The sequence below is a fragment of the Mercenaria mercenaria genome, chromosome 5 (assembly GCF_021730395.1).
Source record: "Mercenaria mercenaria strain notata chromosome 5, MADL_Memer_1, whole genome shotgun sequence".
NCBI lineage: Eukaryota > Metazoa > Mollusca > Bivalvia > Venerida > Veneridae > Mercenaria > Mercenaria mercenaria.
In genome coordinates, this window is record NC_069365.1 from 73,609,034 (window position 1) to 73,633,063 (window position 24,030).

General features: G+C 35.2%; 1 protein-coding gene across 6 annotated transcripts in view; it reads right to left on the bottom strand.

Moving 5' to 3' along the window:
- Window positions 1-413: 413 nt before the first annotated feature.
- Window positions 414-24,030, bottom strand: part of LOC123557621 (calcium uptake protein 3, mitochondrial-like) — a 144,388-nt gene continuing 120,771 nt past the window's right edge. For 2 of the 6 annotated variants that reach the window (XM_053543954.1, XM_053543955.1), the window contains 8 exons: window positions 20,642-20,722; window positions 15,766-15,843; window positions 11,722-11,751; window positions 7,967-8,055; window positions 7,375-7,552; window positions 5,374-5,482; window positions 4,757-4,914; window positions 414-710 (listed from right to left, as the gene is read on the bottom strand). In XM_053543954.1, coding sequence (XP_053399929.1) covers window positions 636-710; window positions 4,757-4,914; window positions 5,374-5,482; window positions 7,375-7,552; window positions 7,967-8,055; window positions 11,722-11,751; window positions 15,766-15,843; window positions 20,642-20,722 — 798 coding nt within the window. In that variant the 3' untranslated portion in view covers window positions 414-635. The remainder of the gene's footprint in view (window positions 711-4,756; window positions 4,915-5,373; window positions 5,483-7,374; window positions 7,553-7,966; window positions 8,056-11,721; window positions 11,752-15,765; window positions 15,844-20,641; window positions 20,723-24,030) is intronic. The other 4 variants (XM_053543957.1, XM_053543956.1, XM_053543958.1 and 1 more) reach the window with 4 other exon arrangements.

Genomic DNA, 24,030 nt, shown 5'->3' on the forward strand with positions numbered 1-24,030 from the left:
AACATCAAGACAAAACAATATGCGTGTAAAGATGTGTATTCCAATGAGAATTTTGATGTATGAAGACCTCTACTGTAAATACACACCCGTGCCGATATCAATTTACGTGCAAATGAAAGATTCTATAGGTCGGATTAAGTAATGACCAGAAATATTTGCCATGATTAAAGTGATAAGCCGACAATTTCACATGCATTAAATGAATTTTATTAAAATGAACTAGTACCATAATTTTTGAATTTCATATTTGACTTTGAAATAAATTAGCAAACATGCATTGAAAATTACAGGTCTGAGCTTTCGATTACAAATGCTTTCATTATCGTACGCCAACCCACCAAATTTTCACGTTATGAACCGGATAAAACTTGATTAATATTCAGCATCATTTCTAGTCTTATAAACAGGCATAACTACTCTTAAGTCACTTTGTTGGATACAGAATAAATAACTAATAAAAAGTTTATCCAGTTATGATCTTGCTAGTGGTTAAATATTTCAAGCAGTAGAGTTCTCTAGGTTTGTGTTCCTGGATCAGCTGGCTTGGAAGAAGAGTTGATCCTAGGACACTATCACATGATTTCTCATCCAGGCTACATTCTAGGTAATGATGATGTAATTTTTACTGCCGGTTATCAGTAGGATCTCATTTCATTTTTCACACAAGCTTTGAAAGCATCCCAACTTCTTGGTGTGTGCTGATTGTGGGACTGAAAAACATACAGAAATATCATTATTATTACATTTCAAACAAGCTTTGAAGCATTCCAGGTTCTTGGTGTGTGCTGACTGTGGGACTAAAAATAAACTGCAAAGACTATGACAATTCAAAAGATTTAAAGTTTTTCATTAATTACAATAACTCCATTTTGTACACAACCTCAGCAATTATTATACTTTTTTTTTTACATTTACCACACATGCTTTGGATGTTTCTCAAAAACCAAACTAACTTCATTTTTCACATGTCAAGCTCTGAAAGCAGTTCAGTTCATTGGTATGTGCTGGTTGTGGGACTGAAAAACCAACTGCAAATATCATAACTTTGACAAGCTTTTGAAGTTTCCGAAAATTAAAACAACTTCATTTTTCACTGAAGTTTTAAAAGCATCCGAACTGTTGTGTATGCTGATTTAGGGCTGGAAAAAAAGAGCATTGAGAGCTCTGCCTAACTGGGCATAACATGGCCATTGGCAAGCAAAATAGGACAGGTCTGTAAAAAAGATGACATTTAAAAACAATAATTAACTTTGGGGTGGGGGAGGGTGGAGGGATGCGAAAGGGAGTGCAGGATGAGGATGAGGGATTCTAAGATAAAATATCAAGAAACTTTGAAGAAAGTTAAACAGGTTCCTCAAAACCTTGACCTCTGAGCCACTGACCCAAAAATCAACTACTTAGTAACTGCATGGGAGATAAGATTTTCCTGGGACAACTCGTGCAGGCCTAGTGATTTACAATGGTTATGCATCCTGCAACAAAGGTCATTAGTCCTCCAATGTTTGGCTGGCTAGTGGTGCTAAGTCATCATGTAAAGTTTGAAAGCTGTAGCTACTGTAACAGATGGCCATCATAACTCCATAATACATACGAGCCGTGCCATGAGAAAATCAACATAGTGGGTTTGCGACCAGGATGGATCCAGACCAGCCTGCACATCCGCGCAGTCTGGTCAGGCTCCATGCTGTTCGCTAACAGTTTCTCCAATTCCAATAGGCTTTAAAAGCAAACAGCATGGAGCCTGACCAGACTGTGCGGATGCGCAGGCTGGTCTGGATCCATGCTGGTCGCAAACCCACTATGTTGATTTTCTCATGGCACGGCTCAATTATGGTTTTGTTTTCAGAACAGGCATCTAAAACTTGCAACTAGAACTAATGTAAAGTAGTACATGTATTTTAAAGTTAAATAGTGTTCAAAAGTAGAACTAGTTTTCATCACAGAATAAAGTTTGATCCTTTAAACATTAAACCCAACGAAACAAACAAACATAGATATGGATGGTCCTGTTTTATTTTTGACTAAATTCTTGTATTTCCAACACTGGTTTTTAAAGTAGAACTGCAGGAAAAAATCAACAAAACCAATACCATCAAATCTTCACATCATTATGTTTTACTGGTTGTAGATGCAGTCAGGAATGTCTGACTCTAAGGTTATTGGGGCAGTAACAATGCACTTGTATACCCACAAATAACAGAACACTAGAGGGCCATGATGGCCCTATATCATTCACCAGACTCAAATGGGTACATGCCACTTATAGTTCATTTCACAGCTTTTATATGATATATGAAAGGTGATTGTTAATGACTGTAAGCATTCTAGGGTGTAGCAGAATGCAACATATGATTATCACAGCATTGCATTATCGAAGTTTTTCCTACTTAAGTCTATGTAAAACAAGTGAACCCTAGGGTGGGCCCTATTTTGACCAAAGGGGCATGTTCTGACAAAGTTGCTAGAGGACCACTACACAATGCTACATGCCAAATATCTAAGCCCAAGGCCTTAATAATTTAGTCAAGAAGATTTTCTATGTTTTTTTCTAAGTCTGACCCCTATGACCTGGGCCAATTTTGACACCAGGGACATGATCTGAACTAACTTGGTAAAGGTCCACTACACAATGCTTCATGCCAAATATCTAAGCTCTATGTCCACAGCTTCAGACAAGAAGATTTTTCTTAAATAAACAAGTGATCCATGGGCAGGGTCAATCTTTACCCAAAAGGCATAAATTGGACAAGCTGGCTAGAGGCCCACTACACGATGCTCCATGCCTAAAATCTAAGTTCCCGGGCTTGAGGATTCAACATTTTTCTTACAAAAGAAAGTGACCTCCGCATAGGGCCAATATTGACCCCAGAGGCACAATTTGAAAAATCTAGGTGGAAGACCACTGCAAAAGGCTTACATGCAAAATATCTAAACCCAGTGTCTTGACGTTTTTGACAAGAAGGATTTTAAAGTTTTTCTTAATATACAAGTCTATGTAAAAGGAGTGGCCAATTTTGAACCAAAGGGCATGATTTAAACAAAACTGTTAGGGGACCACTACACAATGCTACACGCCAAATATCTCAGTACAGGCTAACACACTTTTAAACAAGAATTTAAAAACTTTTCCTATGTAAGTCTATGCAAAAACAGTGAACCCCATGGGCAAAGTCAATTTTGACCCCAAGGGCATGATTTAAACAAATGTAGTAGGGGACCATTTGTATAACTCGAGAATGACCTTACAAAGTTGTTAATGACCAAGTTTGGTGACCATTCATCAAATGGTTCATGAAAAGTCATTGTTTTCTGTTTTTAGCTCTAAACTGAGAGAGAACCTCACAAGGATGCTATCACGCTACAGACCAACTCTGGTGATGATTATTAAAAGAAGTCTTCTAAAGATTCTTCAATTCTTAGTTTGGGCAGACTGTAAAAGCTATTAAACAGAACCACTTGACACTTGAGCTACAGACTAACTTTGGTGACTAATCAACTGGTTCATTAGCAGAAGTTGTTTAGATTATTTTTTTAGGTATTGCACCCCTAAAAGCTGCCAAGCAGGGCCATTTGAGCAAACTTGAGAGAGGACCTTACAATGATGCTACAGACCAAGACTAGTGTAATTCTGACCTGCAGTTTCAGAAAAGAAGTTTCTGTTAATTGTAGACAATGTAAACTTCAGTTCAGTTCAGCCAGTATGCAAGAAAGCCTGGCCCAAAATTGGATGATTTTATTTTTGGAAGGTGCACACGATTAGCAGACAATTCACTTGAAACATCTATCAACACGGTAAATTCTGAAGGAAATGCCTCTTTTTCAGTCAATGTCGGAGAAAATCATAAACATATAACAAAACTCACACCCCAAAATATGACTAAACAAGCAGTGGGTTGCAAATAAGGACTCGGTCTTGGAACAATGGGACACTGTCTTGGAACAGCCAGTTATTGAGAAATGAAGGTAATTAAAATGGTTTATGGCATGCCAGCATGACACTTACCCCAATTAGCTAAAATTACAATCAATAATATTGAATAAAAACAAGTCTATTTTCATTAAAACACAGCAATATTGACATCACACATATATTTGACACTATACAAGCTTTGGGAGGGATTAATACCACATTTGATCTATTATTTTATATATAAGACATTTCACAACCAAATCAATAGAAAACCAAATCAATAGAATAGAATGGTTTTACACTAAATTGGCACACTGAACTAATTACTGGATGCACAATATTGTTCATTAGACACCTACTTAATTCTTAATTATTCTGCTGGAAGGGTAACCCTCGCCATGCTTTAATATTATCAAAACACGGTCAGACTGACTTCACTTTTACCTGCTTTTTTGTACCATACATGGGACAATGAATATAGAAGAACCAAGTTGTAATATAATTAAACACTCAGAATCAGTTACACACTGTGATGAATAATTTATTAAGGCTATGCTCTCATGAAAATTATTCCCCCAGCGTATAACAACTTTGTTGTGGTTAAATATATTAAAACATGATTCTGCTATAAATCATTTCTAAAAGAAAATCGCATTCACAAAGAAAAACTTTATCTGCAGAAAATATATTTTCAGTTTGAGATTCTTTGTATGCAATATGCATATGCCGCAAAGTAGTTGAATGCATAAATGCAAACTGTCTGATACTAAAACAAGACACCCTCTAAGAATGCGATATTAAAGAGAACTTTAGTTTTACTGTCATTTTACAAAATTCTATACCTACCCTTGAGCCTCTATGCTTCCTGTCTTTCATAATGGAAATGAATTCCTTATAACTGAGATGTCCATCTCCATCCACATCAAACATGTTAAACACAGTACTAACAATGTGAGAACCAAGCTCCGTCCCTGTACAGATCTTAACCGCTCTCTGGAACTCCTCTGTAATTCAAAAGATAAAGATAGGAAAAAAAATTCAAAAATCTAACTAAAACAGAAAACCTGATAAAAAAAACTTCAAATTTTACTGACATATTGCACATGTACACTGGAACAATCATTCTCATTTATAACTAACAGAAATTCTTTGAATAAAATAGGACATTATCTGTTTAGCTGAACTGAGAATATGTAAGAATATCAATTTATGTTTGTTTGTAAAATTTTATAAGAATTCATTTCTATTATTATATACTTTTGAAAGAGCTCACAAGACTCTGACTGACCATACCGTCAACGTATACTTTTTCCTTCAGCTTTCTGTTAGACAGGCTTCAGTTTTTCCAATATAATCTTTACTATTAACGATAATTATATGCCTCCCTTCAGGGCTATAAAAAAGGCACCATTACAGATGTCTCCAAACCAGACCTGCTAATTTAATCAATTTGGTATACTTACCTTTTGAGACAGGTTGCTGGGCATATGTGTACATATTCATCGCAATTGCAAAGTCATCTAAACTATTCATAAACTGACTGAACTGTCTAAACTCCTCGAAAGTTATTCCCTGAAATAAAATCAAAAGATTATATTACAGATGAAGACAATTTTCACTATTTATATTGTTGGCTTGCTTTAAAGGGCTTTAACCATTCAGTTTTGCAACATAACAAATCAAGTCCTCCAAAGTAAGTTCTACTGTAAGACGTAGAAGCTGTGGAGATAACTTAACCTTTAGCCTGCTAAATTTCCAAATGAACTGGTCCATCATTCAATTTGGGCAATACCATTTATTATTCAAAGGGGTGTTCAATGAAAATTTACTGACTGAATAGCGAACAGTGCAGGCCATGATCAGCCTGCATGGTCTTCTGCACTAACTGAAGCATGACTATTGCTCATGAAACCATATTTGGATAGTTTTATTCAATTTTACAGACATCTGATCATCGGAAAGGAATATCAATTACAGTCGAGACATTGCTAAATGATGAATATATTGAACAAGATCTCCAATTACAAAAGACTGAGCTGGTTATTACATTACAAAATGCTTTCATAGGCAACAATGACGTAATTGAAAATGCTGATGTGTTGTCACACAAAATTTCCAACATTGCAGTCTACCCAATGTACTTTTGGGAGACTTCCAAGTTCTGAAATAACTGAATGGTTACTGGTCTTGTGATATCATAACACTTCAACCAAAGACATTCTTACTTTTGGCAAGAATAAAGATGACACAGATTTTAATAAACAATCTCTAAATTTAAGAAAAGTCTGGCAATTTTGAAGAAATCATGATTCATGACTTAGTTATTGACTTCTGCTTATGTAACATTTAATATTTGTAAATGCATGTTAAGGATTTGTATCACATGAATAACAACAACACGACCGCCTCATGCACATGTCACAATGGTCATGCTTATAGTATGGCAAATGAATCCACCATATTCAATTAGACCAAATGAATAATAACAATTTATATAACAAGAGCTGTCGGAGGACAGCAACGCTCAACTATTCAACAGCCTTGTCGATTGAATGAATACGAAAGTCGAAAAAGGGGCATAATTTAGTAAAAAAGCAAAATAGGGTTATAGAAGCTGCATAGTGCTTTTCAGCTCATGACAGTGGACAAGTGTGTGAAGTTTCAATCCATTCCCATTAGTGGGTACTGAGATACCAACTTACATATAAGAATTTAACCCAAAACTCCTAAGTTGAAAAAGGGGCATAATTTTGTAAAATGCGAAGTTGAGTTATTGACCCTTTGCACTGCATGTCATATCATGACAGTGAACAAGTGTGTAAAGTTTCAATCCTTTCCCATTAGTGGATACTGAGATACCAGCTTACATACAAAAACTTAACCAAAAATTTCTATGTTGAAAAAGGGGCATAATTTTGTAAAAAAGCAAAATAAAGTTAACGGGACCTGCTTTGTGCATGTCAGATTATGACAGTGAACAAGTGTCTGAAGTTACAATCCATTCCAATTGGTGAGTACTGAGATACCAGCTTACATACAAAAACTTGACCAAAAAATTCTAAGTCGAAAAAGGGGCATAACTTTGTAAAAAAGCAAAATAGAGTTATGGAACCTGTGCAGTGTAAGTCAGTTTATCACAGTAAATAAGTGTGTGAAGTTTCAATCTATTCCCACAAGTGGTTACTGAGATACCAGCTTACATACAAAACCTTAACCAAAAATTTCTAAGTCAAAAAAGGGGCAAAATTTTGTAAAAAAGCAAAATAGAGTTATGTAACCTGTGCAATGTAAGTCATTTTATCACAGTGAATAAGTGTGTGAAGTTTCAATCCATTCCCACAAGTGGTTGCTGAGATACCAGCTTACATACAAAAACTTAACCAAATCGGGACGCGGACGCGGACGCATGGGCGAGTCCAATAGCTCTACTATTCTATGAATAGTTGAGCTAAAAATATTAAAACCTTTTCTTCTGGCATCCTTTGCTTCACCCTTTCAAGACATTCTCCAATCTCAAGCTTGTCAAGGTTTGTGTAACGCAGAAGTATATTTGCAAAGTCTTCCTCTGAGATTGTCAGCATACCCTTAGAAAACTCAAGAAATTCCAGCTCAATCACCTCACTCTGAAGATTTGTCATGAACCTGTAAAAAGATGTATTTTATATACATCTGTTGCCTTAAGTCTCATAATAGTGTAAGGATAATAATTATACACATTTTTTTGTGTGCAGTAACGTCTCACCGATGCCAGAGAGACCAATTACAACATGATTTTTCTCCTATTATTACATTCCCAGACTGCTAAAATAGTATTAAGTAATAAGTACTGTAAATGTCAAGATTTTAACAGTCCTGTTACGAGAACATTGTCTGTGCAAAAACTCACTTTTAAGTCAGATTTCGGTTATCTCAAAGCAAAATGTTTGATCCCTTTGAATTCAAGAAACCAAGAGTATTTACTACTGGATGTTTAGATGCTTGAATTATTTGGTAACTCAAGCACTGTGACCTTGATCAACTTTTGACTGTTTTATATATTTGCAAACAAACACTTACTTGTGAAAATCTTCATATTTCAGCACATCATTTCCTCTCCTTCCAAAGAAATGTAACAGCAATGTGGTGTCCTGAATCGGCTCGACTGCCTACAATGTTGATAACAGTTCCATCAATTTATAATAAATATGAACTGTAAGCATTATGTCAGGAAACTATAACAATGAATTAAGAAGAGATATCATCATTGAAAACTTAACACACAGAAATAATAAACAACAGAATTATAACCGGACATTTACTTATGAAATCAAGTACAGCAGATTTAGTGAAATTTGTGATGGTTTTAATTTTGCTAATATTTGCAAAAGAAAGTGAATTGTGAATTTAGAACACACGTGAATGACTAGTTGCATTATATCCAGAAGTATTACCAAAGAGGAATTCTAGTCTTATGTCTATCAAATCACAAAATAAATGTGAAGTGAAAATTATCCAATCTATAGTACCACCCTGATCGAATTATCAAACACCTAGAACACTTTTTAAGTAAATTGTACATGAGCCAAGACACGAGAAAACCAACATAGTGCATTTGCGACCAGCAAGGATCAAGACCGCGCAGTCTGGTCAGGATCCATGCTGTTCGCTTTCAAAGCCTATTGCAATTGGAGAATCCGTAAGCGAACTGCATGGATCCTGACCAGACTGCACAGATGCGCAGGCTGGTCTGGATCCATGCTGGTCGCAAATGCACTATGTTGATGGTGCGGCTCATATAACAAATCAGAAGATTAGGGAGAGTTTACATTTTATTCTTATAAGAATTTTGAGAGCTGTTTTACTTTTTAGATCCTTAAATATGAGCACATTTCCCCAGTTATTCACCCAAAACATAGCAAATTTTACACAAAATTTATTAATCTTAACCATCTAAACATTTTCCTTTGATGAGGAAGAATGGAATACTATATAGACATTTGCCATAAATATCAATGGAAGGTTCAAAATTCTTTTGCAGACGAAACCATTGAACTGATGCTAATTCTTGTCAAGATATAGAAAAGAAGAGTTATAAATGATGATAAAATAGAAAATTATTCCCTGATCTTATAACGACAAAAATACAAGTACATCTATTTTTACAAAACAAAACACCTCCTTAATATCAATAAATTTCTCCTTTAGTGGAAACAGTCTCCTTGAATGTTGGCAGACCACCAAAGTTGTACGTAATTTCAGAAGAAATTTTGCCAGAACTTTGTGTCAGCATTGGCAAGATGCAATATCAGAGTATCTAAATAAGCTTACAACAGTGTCTAAACCAGTGTTTAACTTAATTTATTGTCTAGACAGTACTTATTCATTAACCGACAAAATTGTATTGCACCCATTTGCAGTCTTGTATTAAACCATCAGAATAAGAAAGACTGACATGGCTTAAAATTGTTTACAAGTGCAAACTTTTTTTCTACTGGAAATGTCAGTTAGTTACACACACTTGTCTCTGCAAGGCAACAAACGCTCACACAATAAATGTCCGATTGCCAAGATGCATACATTTATGTCTAGCACCATATCATTTCCAGGCATTTCAGTTTAAAGCTATTCTCTTTTTACCATCAAATTTAATTATCAAACAAAATGAAGAAATCTAATACACTGATTTCACAGAAAACAACGTCCCAATATAAGTACTGTATTAGAAGATGCCCAAATGGGCCCAAGTCACTTTCCAGAGGAGGACCTTGACCTTTTGACGTTACCTTGTGACCAACTTGTTGTAACATTCATTAACAAGTTTGTTAAAAGTTATTCAATGTTTTTCTGTTTTTTCCATGGATGGTCCTAAAATTCAGTAATGGGTTCTTGTGAACAATCTTGAAAGAGGTTAGACCATTGGTACTACAGATTAAGCTTGGTGAAGACCCATCAAACGTTTGCTGAGGAAAATCTGTTAAAAACTTTTTGTATTTTTTGCTCTGGCAGTCTCTGAAAGGGGTTAAGACAAAGAATTTGAACTTATTCAAGAGAGGTTCATGCCAGAATGGTAAAGACCAAATCTGGTGTAATTCCAACCAGTAGTTTACAAGGAGAAGATATTTAAGTAAAAATGTTGATGCAGGATGATGAACTATGGATGCCAAACCATTCACCTGTACTTATAGCTCACCCTGAACAAACTTCAAGGGAGCTAAAAAGTCATAATCCGAGGCAACAACTCCTAATATTGATATTATTACCTATGAATTTTACAGAACTACACAGATGAGGGCAAAGCAACATCATGTAAAACTGTGCTAGACCAAACACTGCATTGATAAAATGTGCTTTGTGATAATTTCTAATGATACTTAGGCATTAAGGAAAGGAGAATGAATATCTTCCTTTTCAGAAAATATCTGACTTATCAAAGGCAGAGTGCAGAGAGCAAGTCAAAGGCATAAGAAATGTGTTTGAATTTTCCTAGTGCATGAATAAATGCCCCTTTGCAAGGTCATCTGTGAGAAAATTTGAGTCCAAAGCTACCTTCAAGTAATAGATCAAAAATCTTTTCAAGGTATTATTAACTTTGTTTTTCTTTAAGTTTATTTATAGTCAGCAACAGGTTGCCCATATGGGCGACTCCTCTAGAAGAATATTAGTCATTTTAGGTTACTGAAGACAGAGCAATGTAAGAAGATGCTCCAATTCCAGAAACTTCCCCTGGCCCTTTAACATTAAATAACAGGTACATGATGGCCCTAGCTCACTCTACCAAGTTGCACAGATGGCTCTAACAACTTTGGTAAAGAGTAAAAGGAATTTTTTTGTAAAATTATTTTGAAATCAAGACAGCAGTTTCTGACAAAATAGTTCTCAAAGTTTCAACTATAGCCCCAAATAAGTTTAAAACATCCATGTCACAATGTGGCATCTTTTTAAACACAGCAGAATGATTTGAAGAAATTAATTTGTTAGGAGGTAACCCAAAGAATATTTGTATGAAATTATTTCAAAGACGGGCCAGCAATTTTAGAGGAGAATAGCCATTTAGAAAAACCTAGCCTGGACCCCTGGCAACCATGCTTTTTTAACAAATCAAAATAACTTTAAGGAACCTGTAGATGATCATCCAAGGAACATTGCTGTGAAATTAATTTGAAATTGGGCCTGGTATTTCTTAGATGATCTTTTAAGATTTTCCTTTTCACTGCCATATCAATTAAGCAGAATATTGCATGGATGACCTAGATTTAATGGAATTTGAAATATGACCACTCCTGTGAAGTTTGAACACAGTTTGCCAGGAACTGACTTTGTGGTTTAGGAGGATATATACTTTAAAGAAACTGTGAAGGATGAATGAGAAATTCACATTCAATGATTCTAAAAGCTCAGTATGAGCACTGCTTGCTCTATGGAGCTAAAAAGCACCTACACAGGACTGTGATCACAGACACTGTTGACATTTTAATATGAGAAGTCCAGCCTTAAGTATGGTTTGACCCCACAACCTGCTGCATGTGAAACCAATGCACTGACCACTGAGGTATAGATGGACTCCTAACATTAACAATATCCAATACACAGCAGAATGTTACATTGTAACTGTGTTTACAGAAGGACATTTTAAAATGACACAAATATTTGAAAAGGCTGACAAAACACTATTCTAAGAGTCTGATATATATAGAAGCATCTGGATACATGTTCTACAAGTTCTCTATACAGTAAAATATACAGTGCTTTTGAACACCTATGACCATATTGTATTTTTTGTTAAAAGATAGAATTTAGTGAAAATCCACACAGAGGTGATAAAAATGTCTAACCAAGACTTTCTGGTGGTACAAATTGTACTTCTGGAAAAGAGATAAAATCATATAAACAAAATTCTCAACTTCTTTCTGAAAATAAATTCTGATCATGTTCATAATTGTGTGCCTGACAAAATATGGCCCTACAGCCTCAGCTTTGAAAATGCTAGAAAACATGTTCATCTAAATTACAGTTCAAACTCTATATCTCAAAATTTGAAGTCACTGAATGTTTAATTTTGATATAACCAAAATAAACATTTTATAAACATTTCGAGAATGTTTAAATTAGAAACAGCCAAAAAATACACTATATCTATATTTTGAGATTTGAAACTTATCTACATTTGCAAGGCATAATGATGCCATTATGTACACAACATATTTTTACTTTGACACATGGAGATGGAAATGCGCAGGAAATCGGCTTGAGAAGGAAACTTGAAGTTCAATTCAACTTACCCAAAGTGGCAGTTGGTCGAATTTACTTAAAAGATTTGAAAATACATTCACTAAGAAGGAATCTTGATGGAACTTGGAAATTTCTTCCAGACTGTTGGAATACAAGACTAGTGAGTTTGACATATTGATCTTAAACTGTAATTGCAAAAGTTTCAAGTAGAACAGTTTGTTTCATTTGGGTAAAACGCCATTTTTCAACAGTATTTCTGTTATGTAACAGTGCGCAGTTAACCTAACCAATATTCTTTGATTCTGTACTTGTGCAAACGTGTTCTCTGCATATAACAGCCAACTTCCCTACATAAATCAGTGGTGAAGGACATACGATTTCATACACAGAGTCTTTTATCATATCGTCATGGATGATCCGTAGATCAGCTTTCTCCCTACTGAGCTAAGTTAGGGCGGGTCAAAAAGAACAATGTCCAAATTACAAAATAATGATATATCTCAAATACAAGTCCACATTATTCAATTCCTGCATCACCTAGATAAGAATCATGAACGGTAAGAGATACAGCAGGCATTGCAAAAAAAAGTTTTTTTGAAAAAGAACTTCAGTGTTCTCTTAAAGCTAGATAAATGTTAATCTGAGAATATGTTATAAAAGGCAAAATTTTATTTTCTAAATACGGCATCTTATTTCGAAGAATTCTTTATTTTTTTATCAATCTGGTATTATACAAATTGTTAAGAAAAAAGAATTTATTCTATGAAGTACAAAATTTCAAAAATGAAAATTCACATCAGGGGAGGTAACTAAAGACTTTGTTAAACTCTTTTAAATCAACATTGTAGATCTTTTTTCCATAAAATACTTAGGTCCAAATATTTTATATTTGTATAGCTAACAATAATTGTCCTTTTATAGTAGCGATCCAAAGATACAGAAATAAGAATTATATCATGAAAGTTGGTTAAAAAAGCTTTATACATAAGTCATGATGGAAAAAGTTCTATATATAAAGTTCTAGAATATAGATTTATAAGTAAAGAAGAAAATACTTTCAAGAAGCAGAATTTGAAATTCAGGTTGTGATTAGTAAATACATCGTTCTCGATAAAATTAAGGTGAAGCACCCATCATGATAATCAGGACTTTCTGTGTAATAACGGATTCTCATACATTATTTCTGCATTATTTGTTCTATAACTTAGCTAAATTTAAGCACACGATTTTCCACAACAAACAGAGAATGCAGACATCTCAAACAGAGAATATTTAAATATGAAGATTTCTACAACTGTCATTATGGGTCCCTCATCTTAAATTATGTGAGCCTAATGATCAACGATAACAAGAGCTTTTGTAGGAGAAGTTGCGCTCGACTATTTTCATGCTTGATAATGAATTAGGGCATCTGTGGAAACTAGAGCTATCACTGGAGTGATTAATACCCCCCTCCCCCTGATGTGGATAAAAATTGGGCATTATGAAATGTTGGATCATGTGTCATGTAATTAGGTTGTTGATGTGGAACATCTATTTCAAATTTGAATCAAATCCACATACTAATAATAGAGATAGCGTGAAACTGCATCCAAACTTTAACCTGAAATTCTGAGTAACAAGGACACATAATATATGAAGAATGAGAGTTATGGCCCTTTTGTCATTTGACGAATCAAAGCCATTAAGTAATAACAGAGATAAAGTGAAAGTGCATAAAAAAGTTTAACCATGGTGCGTAGCTGGGGCAAGTAGGACAGCTCTCCATTTCCATATAGTCAATTTAAAAAATATTTTACTAACCATCTGAACTGAAACAACAACAACTTATTTTAAATTATAAGGTATTTTTGATATGTGTGCGCCTTAAATGTACGTCATTTTCTAGTTCTTAAAACTAAAATTTACAAAGTTCATCTTAAATACAAACAAGAGGACCATGATGGTCCTGAATCGCTCACCTATCCCCACATGACCCAGTGTTGAACTGAGTATGACGTCGTTATTTCTATTATTTGACATAGTGACCTAGTTTTTGAGCACATGTGACCTAGATATCATCAAGATAAAAAATTCTGACCAATTTTCATGAAGATCCATTGAAAAATATGGCCTCTAGAGAGGTCACAAGGTTTTTCTATTATTTGACCTAATGACCTAGTTTTTGAAGGCACGTGACCCACTTTTAAACTTGACCTAGATATCATCAAGGTCAACATTCTCACCAATTTTCATGAAGATCCCGTGAAAAATATGGCCTCTAGAGAGGTCACAAGGTTTTCTATTTTTCGACCAACTGACCTATTTTTTGACCGCACGTGACCCAGTTACGAACCTGACCTAGATATCATCAAGCTGAACATTCCCACCAATTTTCATGAAGATCCATTGAGAAATATGGCCTCTAGAGAGGTCACAAGGTTTTTCTATTTTTAGACCTACTGACCTAGTTTTTGACCCCACCTGACCCAGTTTCAAACTTGACCTAGATATCATCAAGGTGAACATTCTGACTAATATTCATGAAGATCTCATGAAAAATATGGCCTCTAGAGAGGTCACAAGGTTTTTCTATTTTTAGATCTACTAACCTAGTTTTTAACCCCACGTGATCCAGTTTCGAACTTGACTTAGATATCATCAAGGTAAACATTCTGACTAATTTTCATGAAGATCCATTGAAAAATATGGCCTCTAGAGAGGTCACAAGGTTTTTCTATTTTTAGACCTACTGACCTAGTTTTTGACCGCACGTGACCCAGTTTCGAACTTTACCTAGATATCATCAAGGTGAACATTCTGACCAATTTTCATGAAGATCCATTGAGAAATATGGCCTCTAGAGAGGTCACAAGGTTTTTCTATTTTTAGACCTACTGACCTAGTTTTTGACCCCACATGACCCAGTTTCAAACTTGACCTAGATATCATCAAGGTGAACATTCTGACCACTATTCATGAAGATCTCATGAAAAATATGGCCTCTAGAGAGGTCACAAGGTTTTTCTATTTTTAGATCTACTGACCTAGTTTTTAACCCCACGTGACCCAGTTTCGAACTTGACCTAGATATCATCAAGGTGAACATTCTGACCAATTTTCATGAAGATCCATTGAAAATTATGGCCTCTAGAGAGGTCACAAGGTTTTTCTATTTTTAGACCTAATGACCTAGTTTTTGATCCCACGTGACCCAGTTTCGAACTTGACCTAGATATCATCAAGGTGAACATTCTGACCAATTTTCATGAAGATCCATTGAATATTATGGCCTCTAGAGAGGTCACAAGGTTTTTCTATTTTTAGACCTACTGACCTAGTTTTTGACGGCACGTAAGCCAGTTTCGAACTTGACCTAGAATTTACCAAGATGAACATTCTGACCCATTTTCATAAAGATCCCATGAAAAATGTGACCTCTAGAGATGTCACATGGAAAAGTTTACGGACGCACGCACGGACGACGGACACCGCGCGATCACAAAAGCTCACCTTGTCACTTTGTGACAGGTGAGCTAAAAACATTTTTCTGGTCTTATGAAGATATAAAATACAGAATCAGTAATGTTTTGCTCTCTGAGTGTTCTGACCTAAATACCCCAGACCGTCAACATGTTTTAGTACATATAAAGAATCATGTGACCTACTTTTTCTGCGGTGTCTTCTGTTTTGTCGGAGCGTTTCTTTGTGCTAGAGTCCCTCTGTTTACTAAACACACCCTCTAGCTGCAAGAGTATTAGTAAAGAAAATTAGCAAAACATTCAAAACCTGGTCAGAAGGTAGAAGAAACAGGCAAGCAACAAACAAAATAAGGGCTAGCATTGGTATATAGCTACTTGTACTTCTAAGAGGTAAATCTTTCGGAAGAACACTAACGCTTTATTCCGAATAACATTTTGTTTTTCATCTGAAAATCATATTATTGAGATTTAGTTTGTACTATGCATTTTTTAATTCTCAGTAATACTGAAGGATCCAATTTGGATGTGAATTTCTTATGATTTTATAAAAACATTTTTCTAAAGGCTTAAAAAATGTGCACATAAAAAAAGCTGCAACCTAACCAAATGTCTTCAGCATCTGCACTGAACTTCAAACACACGGAGTGGACGTATCTATTCATTTCATATTTAAGTAACTTCACGACTTTTTATTATATCCGACAGAGTAACTTTAATTATACCTTACACAATAGTAATAAAAAATATTTCTTGCTGTACATAAATTCACCATAATTAATGCATTAAAAAATTTTTTAAGGGAACAAATTTATTCAGCCCTTATTTGATTTGTTGCTTAGAAAACACTAACTCCATGCTAAGGGGAAAATTTTCTTGGTGCATGTGATATTCATGTCAAAACTTCAATAATCTTAAAACTGAAATGCAAATAAAAGCCTGTTAATTATATTAATAATGATAAACACACATTTTTCATTACTTTGCATTACTTTTATTCATGAAGGCTGTTCTCTAAAGCTGAAAACTTCAAAAACAGTGCGAAAAAATCTTGAAAGCTCTGGTTTGCACGCAGCTTGAAGCCAGACAGTTGTTTATATATACCATTGCTCATAAAGATTCCATGTTCTTACTCAAGATCAACTAAGGTTCTGGTTATTTTATAATGCAGCCAATGCAAATGTCATGCTTTTTTTCATCAGCATACCTTACTAAACCATGTATTTTTCTCTTACAGCATGCTTAAGATTACTGCTTCATAAAGAAACACTATCTAAAACACAGAACTCAATTTTCCATTGGTAACTTTTTTTTCTCTCAATAATTTAACAATCTTTAACATCATGCCTTTGATTCTCCGCAAAGTCAATTCAAATCAATTCATGCTGCAAATATATTCAATAATTTTATACAAGAGCTGTTTGTAAGACACAAAGCCCCCACCCCTACCACCAATCCTTAAAAGCTTAGAGGTAACTGGTTATGCATTTTTCAATATCAATGATGTTGTAGCTGCCTGACCTTTGACCTGATTATCACTAAAACAATGAAGGTCATCTATCCAATATTGGCAATCATCTTAGGTCAGCGATTCATCTAAAATTTCTTTCAGTTTTAAGGTCACTGTGACCTTGACCTACAATGAAATAATCTTCTGGATGGCAAAAGACAAAACTTCTCAATTTCTTGATGGGGAACAGTTTTTATTTTATCTAAAAATGACCTTGACCTTTGAATTTCTTAACCTTTAACATGTGTAATTAATGTGTAGTTTTTAATGAAAACCCAAAATCTGCAAATGGCCTAACAATCACCCTAACAAATTTCTATGGGCCCATATATCGAATATTAGCATTGCAATGTCTGACTCGAGACTTACATTATCACGATTATTTCCTATAATTATAATACTTAGTATTTTAGTATTCTGATTAAAATTACAGACAACAGAAACATATATATATTTAACTGTTAAATACAACATCAATATGAATATTTTAATATTATGAATGTTCCAAAGATTTTATATATGACAGACTTTCTTAACATTACTTTTATAAATAACATTTCCAATAAATACGTATACCATGAAGTACGTCAGCAAAGTTAGTGTTTTAGCAAAAGGTACATCCCTATATAGGAACACCCATCTTACACTAGCAAGGAACCGCAGACCCATTTTTATCCAGCTATACTAGCTAACTCCTTAAAAAAGCTGAAAATATGGAAACCCGAGAAGTGCTACATAACATACTCAAGCCAGGGATTGCTGCAAATGGTTTGCAAGGAGAAGCATTTCGCATAGGTTGATGCTCTGGGAATTTTTCTTAAAAACCAAGAAAAATCACCGAGGAAATTTTAAAGTAAATTTGAGTAAAATCACCTAATATTTCAGGTAATTTTTGTTGTTTATCAAGTGCTGGTCAATTCTTCAAAATAATTCAATTTGTTCCGACTAGTGGCATGCGTTTGTTTAAACGGTTGGCGGTTAACGCATTATAGTTTATGTTAATTTTGAGTACTGGTATTACAGTAGAAGTTTTATTTACTTTGTAAAATCAAATTTCTAAAACTAATAACTGTATTATCAGCTATATTTGCATGATCAAATTTGGTGAAATTAAAAAAAATGTTGATGGTCACAAGGCTTTATGTTAGTTGTTCATATTATAAAAGCAGCAATTTCTTTTTTATAAAAATAATTAAATTTTGAGTTTTTCTGAGGGTTAATTTTCACAAAATAATTAAAAACCAAAATAAGTGAATCAAATCCCTCACATATATTTCTTACTTTACAGTAACATTCCTGAAACAAAAATATACATTAAAAACATTACAAAACTACTGTATCTGTCTCTGTTTTTCTACACCAGATACTCCATTTCAGCATTCAAACATCTAGATCCTTCTCTAGTCATGTCATATTTCACAATATCGTACAATATCGTGTAAGTTAGCATGTTAAATTCGTTGTTAGTTTCAGCAAGAAAATGGTTATGTAATAAGCAATATATAGTGCAGTTATAAGCAAGCAGCTATGTTTCTGCAGGGATATCTAAATATACGATGAATACATTATAGCGTGCTTCTGCTACCTCTGTAAGAAAATGGTGACTGTCTTCAAATCATTGTGCTATTTTCAAAAGTGAAAACCGATAAACTGAAAATCAGATAATTTTCTTTCAGGAGATTACATTATTTTTTCCAAATGACTAAAGAGAATTTGCCAAAACATATTTCCTTGGACCTGTGAAAACAGTTTTGCTGTTTTTTAAAATCACCATAAGTTTTTACCTCCCCTGATTTCAAGATCAGCAAATAAGCCCTTTCCCCATACCAGGGCTTCGGAAATTTGCCGGTTTGTCGGTTTTGGACCGATTTTTGACTTTTCAGACCGATTCATGAAGTGAAAAAACGAAAAAAATCGGTCCCGTAAAAATGGAGAAAAGTATAAATTATGGTCTGATATCTCAATACACGATCACCAGCCAAGTAGGAAATTGTTGGTCGCACCTTCAGATAATCAATAAACGTGTCAATCGGTCTGATTGCCACTTTGATAATCGGTCCGTAATTAGCGCGTGACGCAATCAGTGCTCGCGCAGCACATCCTTTAATGTTTGCAGACAGCCGACTGCTGTGTATTAAACATTTTTGACTGGTTTCCTAACGTTTCTGACTGGATCCAAATCATTTCGACGGGGATCCACTTCTTTTATTTAGAATCCGACGGATGGTTTATTTCAAAAGGCTATGTTTGATCACGGTAACAAACAAATGGTCGCTGCATTTAATCAAAGAGCTATAATTGTACATTATAGGTCTTTGATCTAATGAGACATCACACGGAAAACCGATAAAAATAATTTTTATAATTACTTGATTTGAAAAAATTACATGATTCATTTGTTGGGGCTCCAGTTGAAACAAATGCAGAAAATCGTCTTTGCAACCCGACTGTACAAAAAAGAAAAAAAAGGACTGGTAACCACGAATGATAAAGAAAACCGGAGTGGCACTGTTTATCAAATCGGTCTTTTAAAAAACGTTTCAAAATGAAATTTTGTTTACATCAGAAGAGAACATTTAACTTTATAAAATGTAGTTGCTTACTGAAGTACAACGTAAGTGAAATGAAATATCCGTGGCAAACCCGCGTGACGTTTTGGTACTATACATGCGGGAAATTCGATCTCAGCGTTCAAATAACGTACACATTCGGTCCGCGGTAGAGTATTCTTTAAATACTGAGGCTGTTTAGCAGAGAATATGTGTCGTGTAACTCACTTTGACGCATTGTATTTTATAGAATTCCGTCAAAGAATGAGGAAACATCACAAAGAATCTGCCGTGTATACGGTATCGAAGTCACGTGCGTTGGCTTTTAGACTAGTTATGCACACGGTGTCAATGCCTCGTATTATCTCGGAAAAACATTGAAATTTAAACAAAGTAACGATCACACATAACACTGAATAACTGTCTTCATTGTATGGTAACGCGCGGTGACTGGTAACTCAGTTTTAATGCATGACATGCTTATTTCTTTACCCTATCACGTTTTACAAAATATGTAATATTGGGAATGCGGTGGGTGGGGTAGCGCCGATGACTCAGGATTTTCGTTTCGGACCGATTGAGTTATCAAAATTTCTGGAGCCCTGCCCCATACTGGTGATTTTTCTTTTGTTTATTCTTGTCAATGAATAAAAAGTCATTAGCATTTAACAAGGCACACGACAATAAGGAAATTTACAAGAGTTGTTCCCCTTTTATCCAAATGAAAATTTCTTAAGATCCTGATTGGACGAATAAAATCATATTCTTGTCTTATTAAATGTTTATCATTATGGCATTAAAATCAATTACTGCACAAAACAGTTTTTCATTTTTGTAATTATAAAAACATTCTCACCAAAGGGAGAAAAACAGAAGTAAACTTTTCTCCCTTTTTTTACGACTGAAGACATCACCATTTTCCCCAGAGTGCATTGCAGGTAACAATATAATAATGACATGCGGAACCACTTCTGTCATATGAACTACTCAACGTTGCACCACCTACATCTAGTAATGCCTGCAAGTGCTTTTTTTCTCGCGGCACAAACTTGCGCTCGTGTGGAGGAAGAGTGAAGAATGATTCCAACTGAAAGAAACGGCAAATCAATACACTTAACACTTGAAGCTGAACTTGGTATGACAGCCACAATTTTTTACATTTGCAATCACTGAATTTACAGGTAAATTCAAAATAATAGGGCAAATAAACTGATCAATCTAAAGTTAATGAATAGCTCATGACAAACAAGTGAATGAAGTATTGCCATGCAATACGAAGTCCCCTACAGGAAGGCACCTAATTTTCTCTACTGCAGTTTAGCATAATGAACTGATATCTGTCAATGATGTATGAACAGTATTGTACTATATATACAGTATGCTATAAACAAAAGACTTGGATTAAAATTTGTATATATAAAACCCTATTGTTGTTTTCATATAGCATATTTGGCTGATTATCAAAAAGGTAACATTATTTATAGTAAAAAAAAAAAAAAAAAAAAAATCCATATAAGTCCACACAAAGATCTTTACCAGGTAGAAATAGGTCAAATACACCTAAAAATTGGATGTAACATGCATGTTGTACCACAGAAAACTGGTCTCGATTTTTCCCTATGGCCTGTAATAAGTAAGTTACAATATAAGCTATTTATAGTAACAACAAAGGGAAATAACTCTAAAAAAACAAGAGTGCCTCATGGTGGTGAATATTTGTGTCAAGTTACATCAAAATCCCTCCATGCATAAAGAAGAAATGCTCCGGACAAAGTCATTCTTGAATTTGGCATTTGACCTCTAAGCATGACCTTGACCTTAGACCTAGGGACCTGGTACTTGCGCACAACAATCTGTCTCACGATAGTGAACATTTATGTCAAGTTACATCAAAATCCCTCCATGCATGAAGAAGAAGTTTTCCAAACAAAGTCATTCTTGTATCTGACCTTTGGCATCTGAGTGTGACCTTGACCTTCGACCTAGGGACCAGGTTCTTGTGCATGACACTCCCTCTCATAGTGATGAACATTTGTGTCAAGTAATATTCAAATCCTGTTTTGCATGACAAAGTTATACACCAGACAGGAAAAATGTCCCATTAACCTTTGATCTCCAAGTGTGACCTTGACCTTTAAGCTAGGGTTCTGGGTGTTGCACATGGCATGTCGTTTCATCATGGGGAACATTTATGCCAAGTAATATTAAAATCCCTTGATGGATGTCAGATTTCTGGACCGGACAGGAAAAAAACACTATTGACCTTTGACCTCCAATTGTGACCTTGACCTTTGAGCTATGGGTCAGGGTTTTGCGCATGACACATCATCTCATCATGGGAACATTTGTGCCAAGTAATATTAAAATACCTTCATGGATGGCAGAGTTATGGACCGGACACGAAACAGACCCTGTTCATGCCATGTTAACATTTGACTGCCTAGTGTGACCTTGACCTTTGAGCTAGGGGTCTGAAAGTTTTGCAAGACACATCATCTTATTATGAGGTACATTTGTGCCAAGTAATATTAAAATCCCTTCATGGATGACAAAAGTTATGGACCGGACAGGAAAAAAGCTCTGTTGACCTTTGACCTCAAATTATGACCTTGACCTTTCAGCTAGGGGTCCGAGTTTCGTGCATGACATGTCGTCTCATCATGGGGAACATTTGTGCCAAGTAATATTAAAATCCCTTCAAGGATGACAGAGTTATGGATCGGACACAAAACAGACCCTGTTCATGCCATGTTAACATTTGACTGCCAAGTGTGACCTTGACCTTTGAGGTAGGGGTCTGAAAGTTGTGCAAGACATATTATCTTATTATGAGGTATATTTGTGCCAAGTAATATTAAAATCATTTCATGGATGGCAGAGTTATGGACCGGACAGGAAAAAAGCCCTGTTGACCTTCAAATTCTCCTACTTCAAATTGTGACCTTGACCTTTAAGCTAGGGGTCCGTGTTTTGCGCAGGACACGTCGTCTCATCATGGGGAACATTTGTGCCAAGTAATATTAAAATCCCTTCAGGGATGACAGAGTTATGGACCGGACACGAAATTGCGGACGGACAGAATGACGGATGGAAAAGCGCATTCCTATAGTCCCCGAAACTGGTTTTCAACCAGTAGGGGACTAATAAATCTAGAGCTATCACTAAAGGTGATGAATGTACCCCCCGCATGCACTGACACAGTACATTGCAATTTGACGCACACAAGGTTGCATAATTATGTGGACTGTATGTATATAGACTGTATGTATACAGTAGAGTAACAAAAAACAAAGTCCCATAACTATGCAGAATATTTATCTAAAAGAATGTAACATGCACCATGCACAACTAGGGTTGGTACTGATCACTTGTGTGAAGTTTCATTAAATTGTGTGTAAGGGTTTGGTAGATTAGGCACGCACAAGATTGCATATGCAGACTGTATGTACATAGTATGTTATCAAGAAACAAAGTCCCATAACTCTGCAACTTTTGTCGCTGAAAGAACCTAACACGCCCCATGCACAACTACTGTTGTTACTGATAGCTTGTGTGAATTTTCATTAAATTGTGTCAAGGGGATGAGGAGAGATGGTGCGTACAAGATTGTGTCTATGTATAAAGTATAGGAACAAAAAAACAAAGTCCCATAACTCTGCAAATGTTTTTTCTGAAAGAACCTAACATGCCCCATGCACAACTACTGTTGGTACTGATCACTTGTGTGAAGTTTCATTAAATTGTGTCAAGGGGATGAGGAGAGATGGTGCGCACAAGATTGTGTCTATGTATATAGTATAGTAACAAAAAAACAAAGTCCCATAACTCTGCATTTTTTTTCTAAAAGAACCTAACATGCCCCATGCACAACTACTGTTGGTACTGATCACTTGTGTGAAGTTTCATTAAATTCTGTCAAGGGGATAAGGAGAGATGGTGCGCACAAGATTGCGTCTACGGACAGACGGACAGACAGACAGACAGACGGACAACCTGAAACCAGTATACCCCCCCTTACAACTTTGTTGTCGGGGGGTACAATTATATACTATAACATCATGCATCTTTTTGAAGAAATTTAAATCCAAAGTTTAAAGAAGGCCCAAATTGGTATGTGTCAATCACCTGAGAAGAAAAATGCACTTAAGCAGTTTTTTAATTTCATGTTATAACACTGAACCCTGTGGCAGACCACTATCTAGCTCAAGGGACTCAAATTGCAGTTAGAGGCCATTGCTATGCCAATGATACAATGTCATGTATGACATCTTTTCAAAATTTTCTTTTGACCCCTATTTCAAATTTGATAGAGGGCCACCTATATATATAAGCTTAAGCAAAGGAAAGCATATCAAATTTCGAAACAATACCTATTTGTAAAACACTTTTATCCCC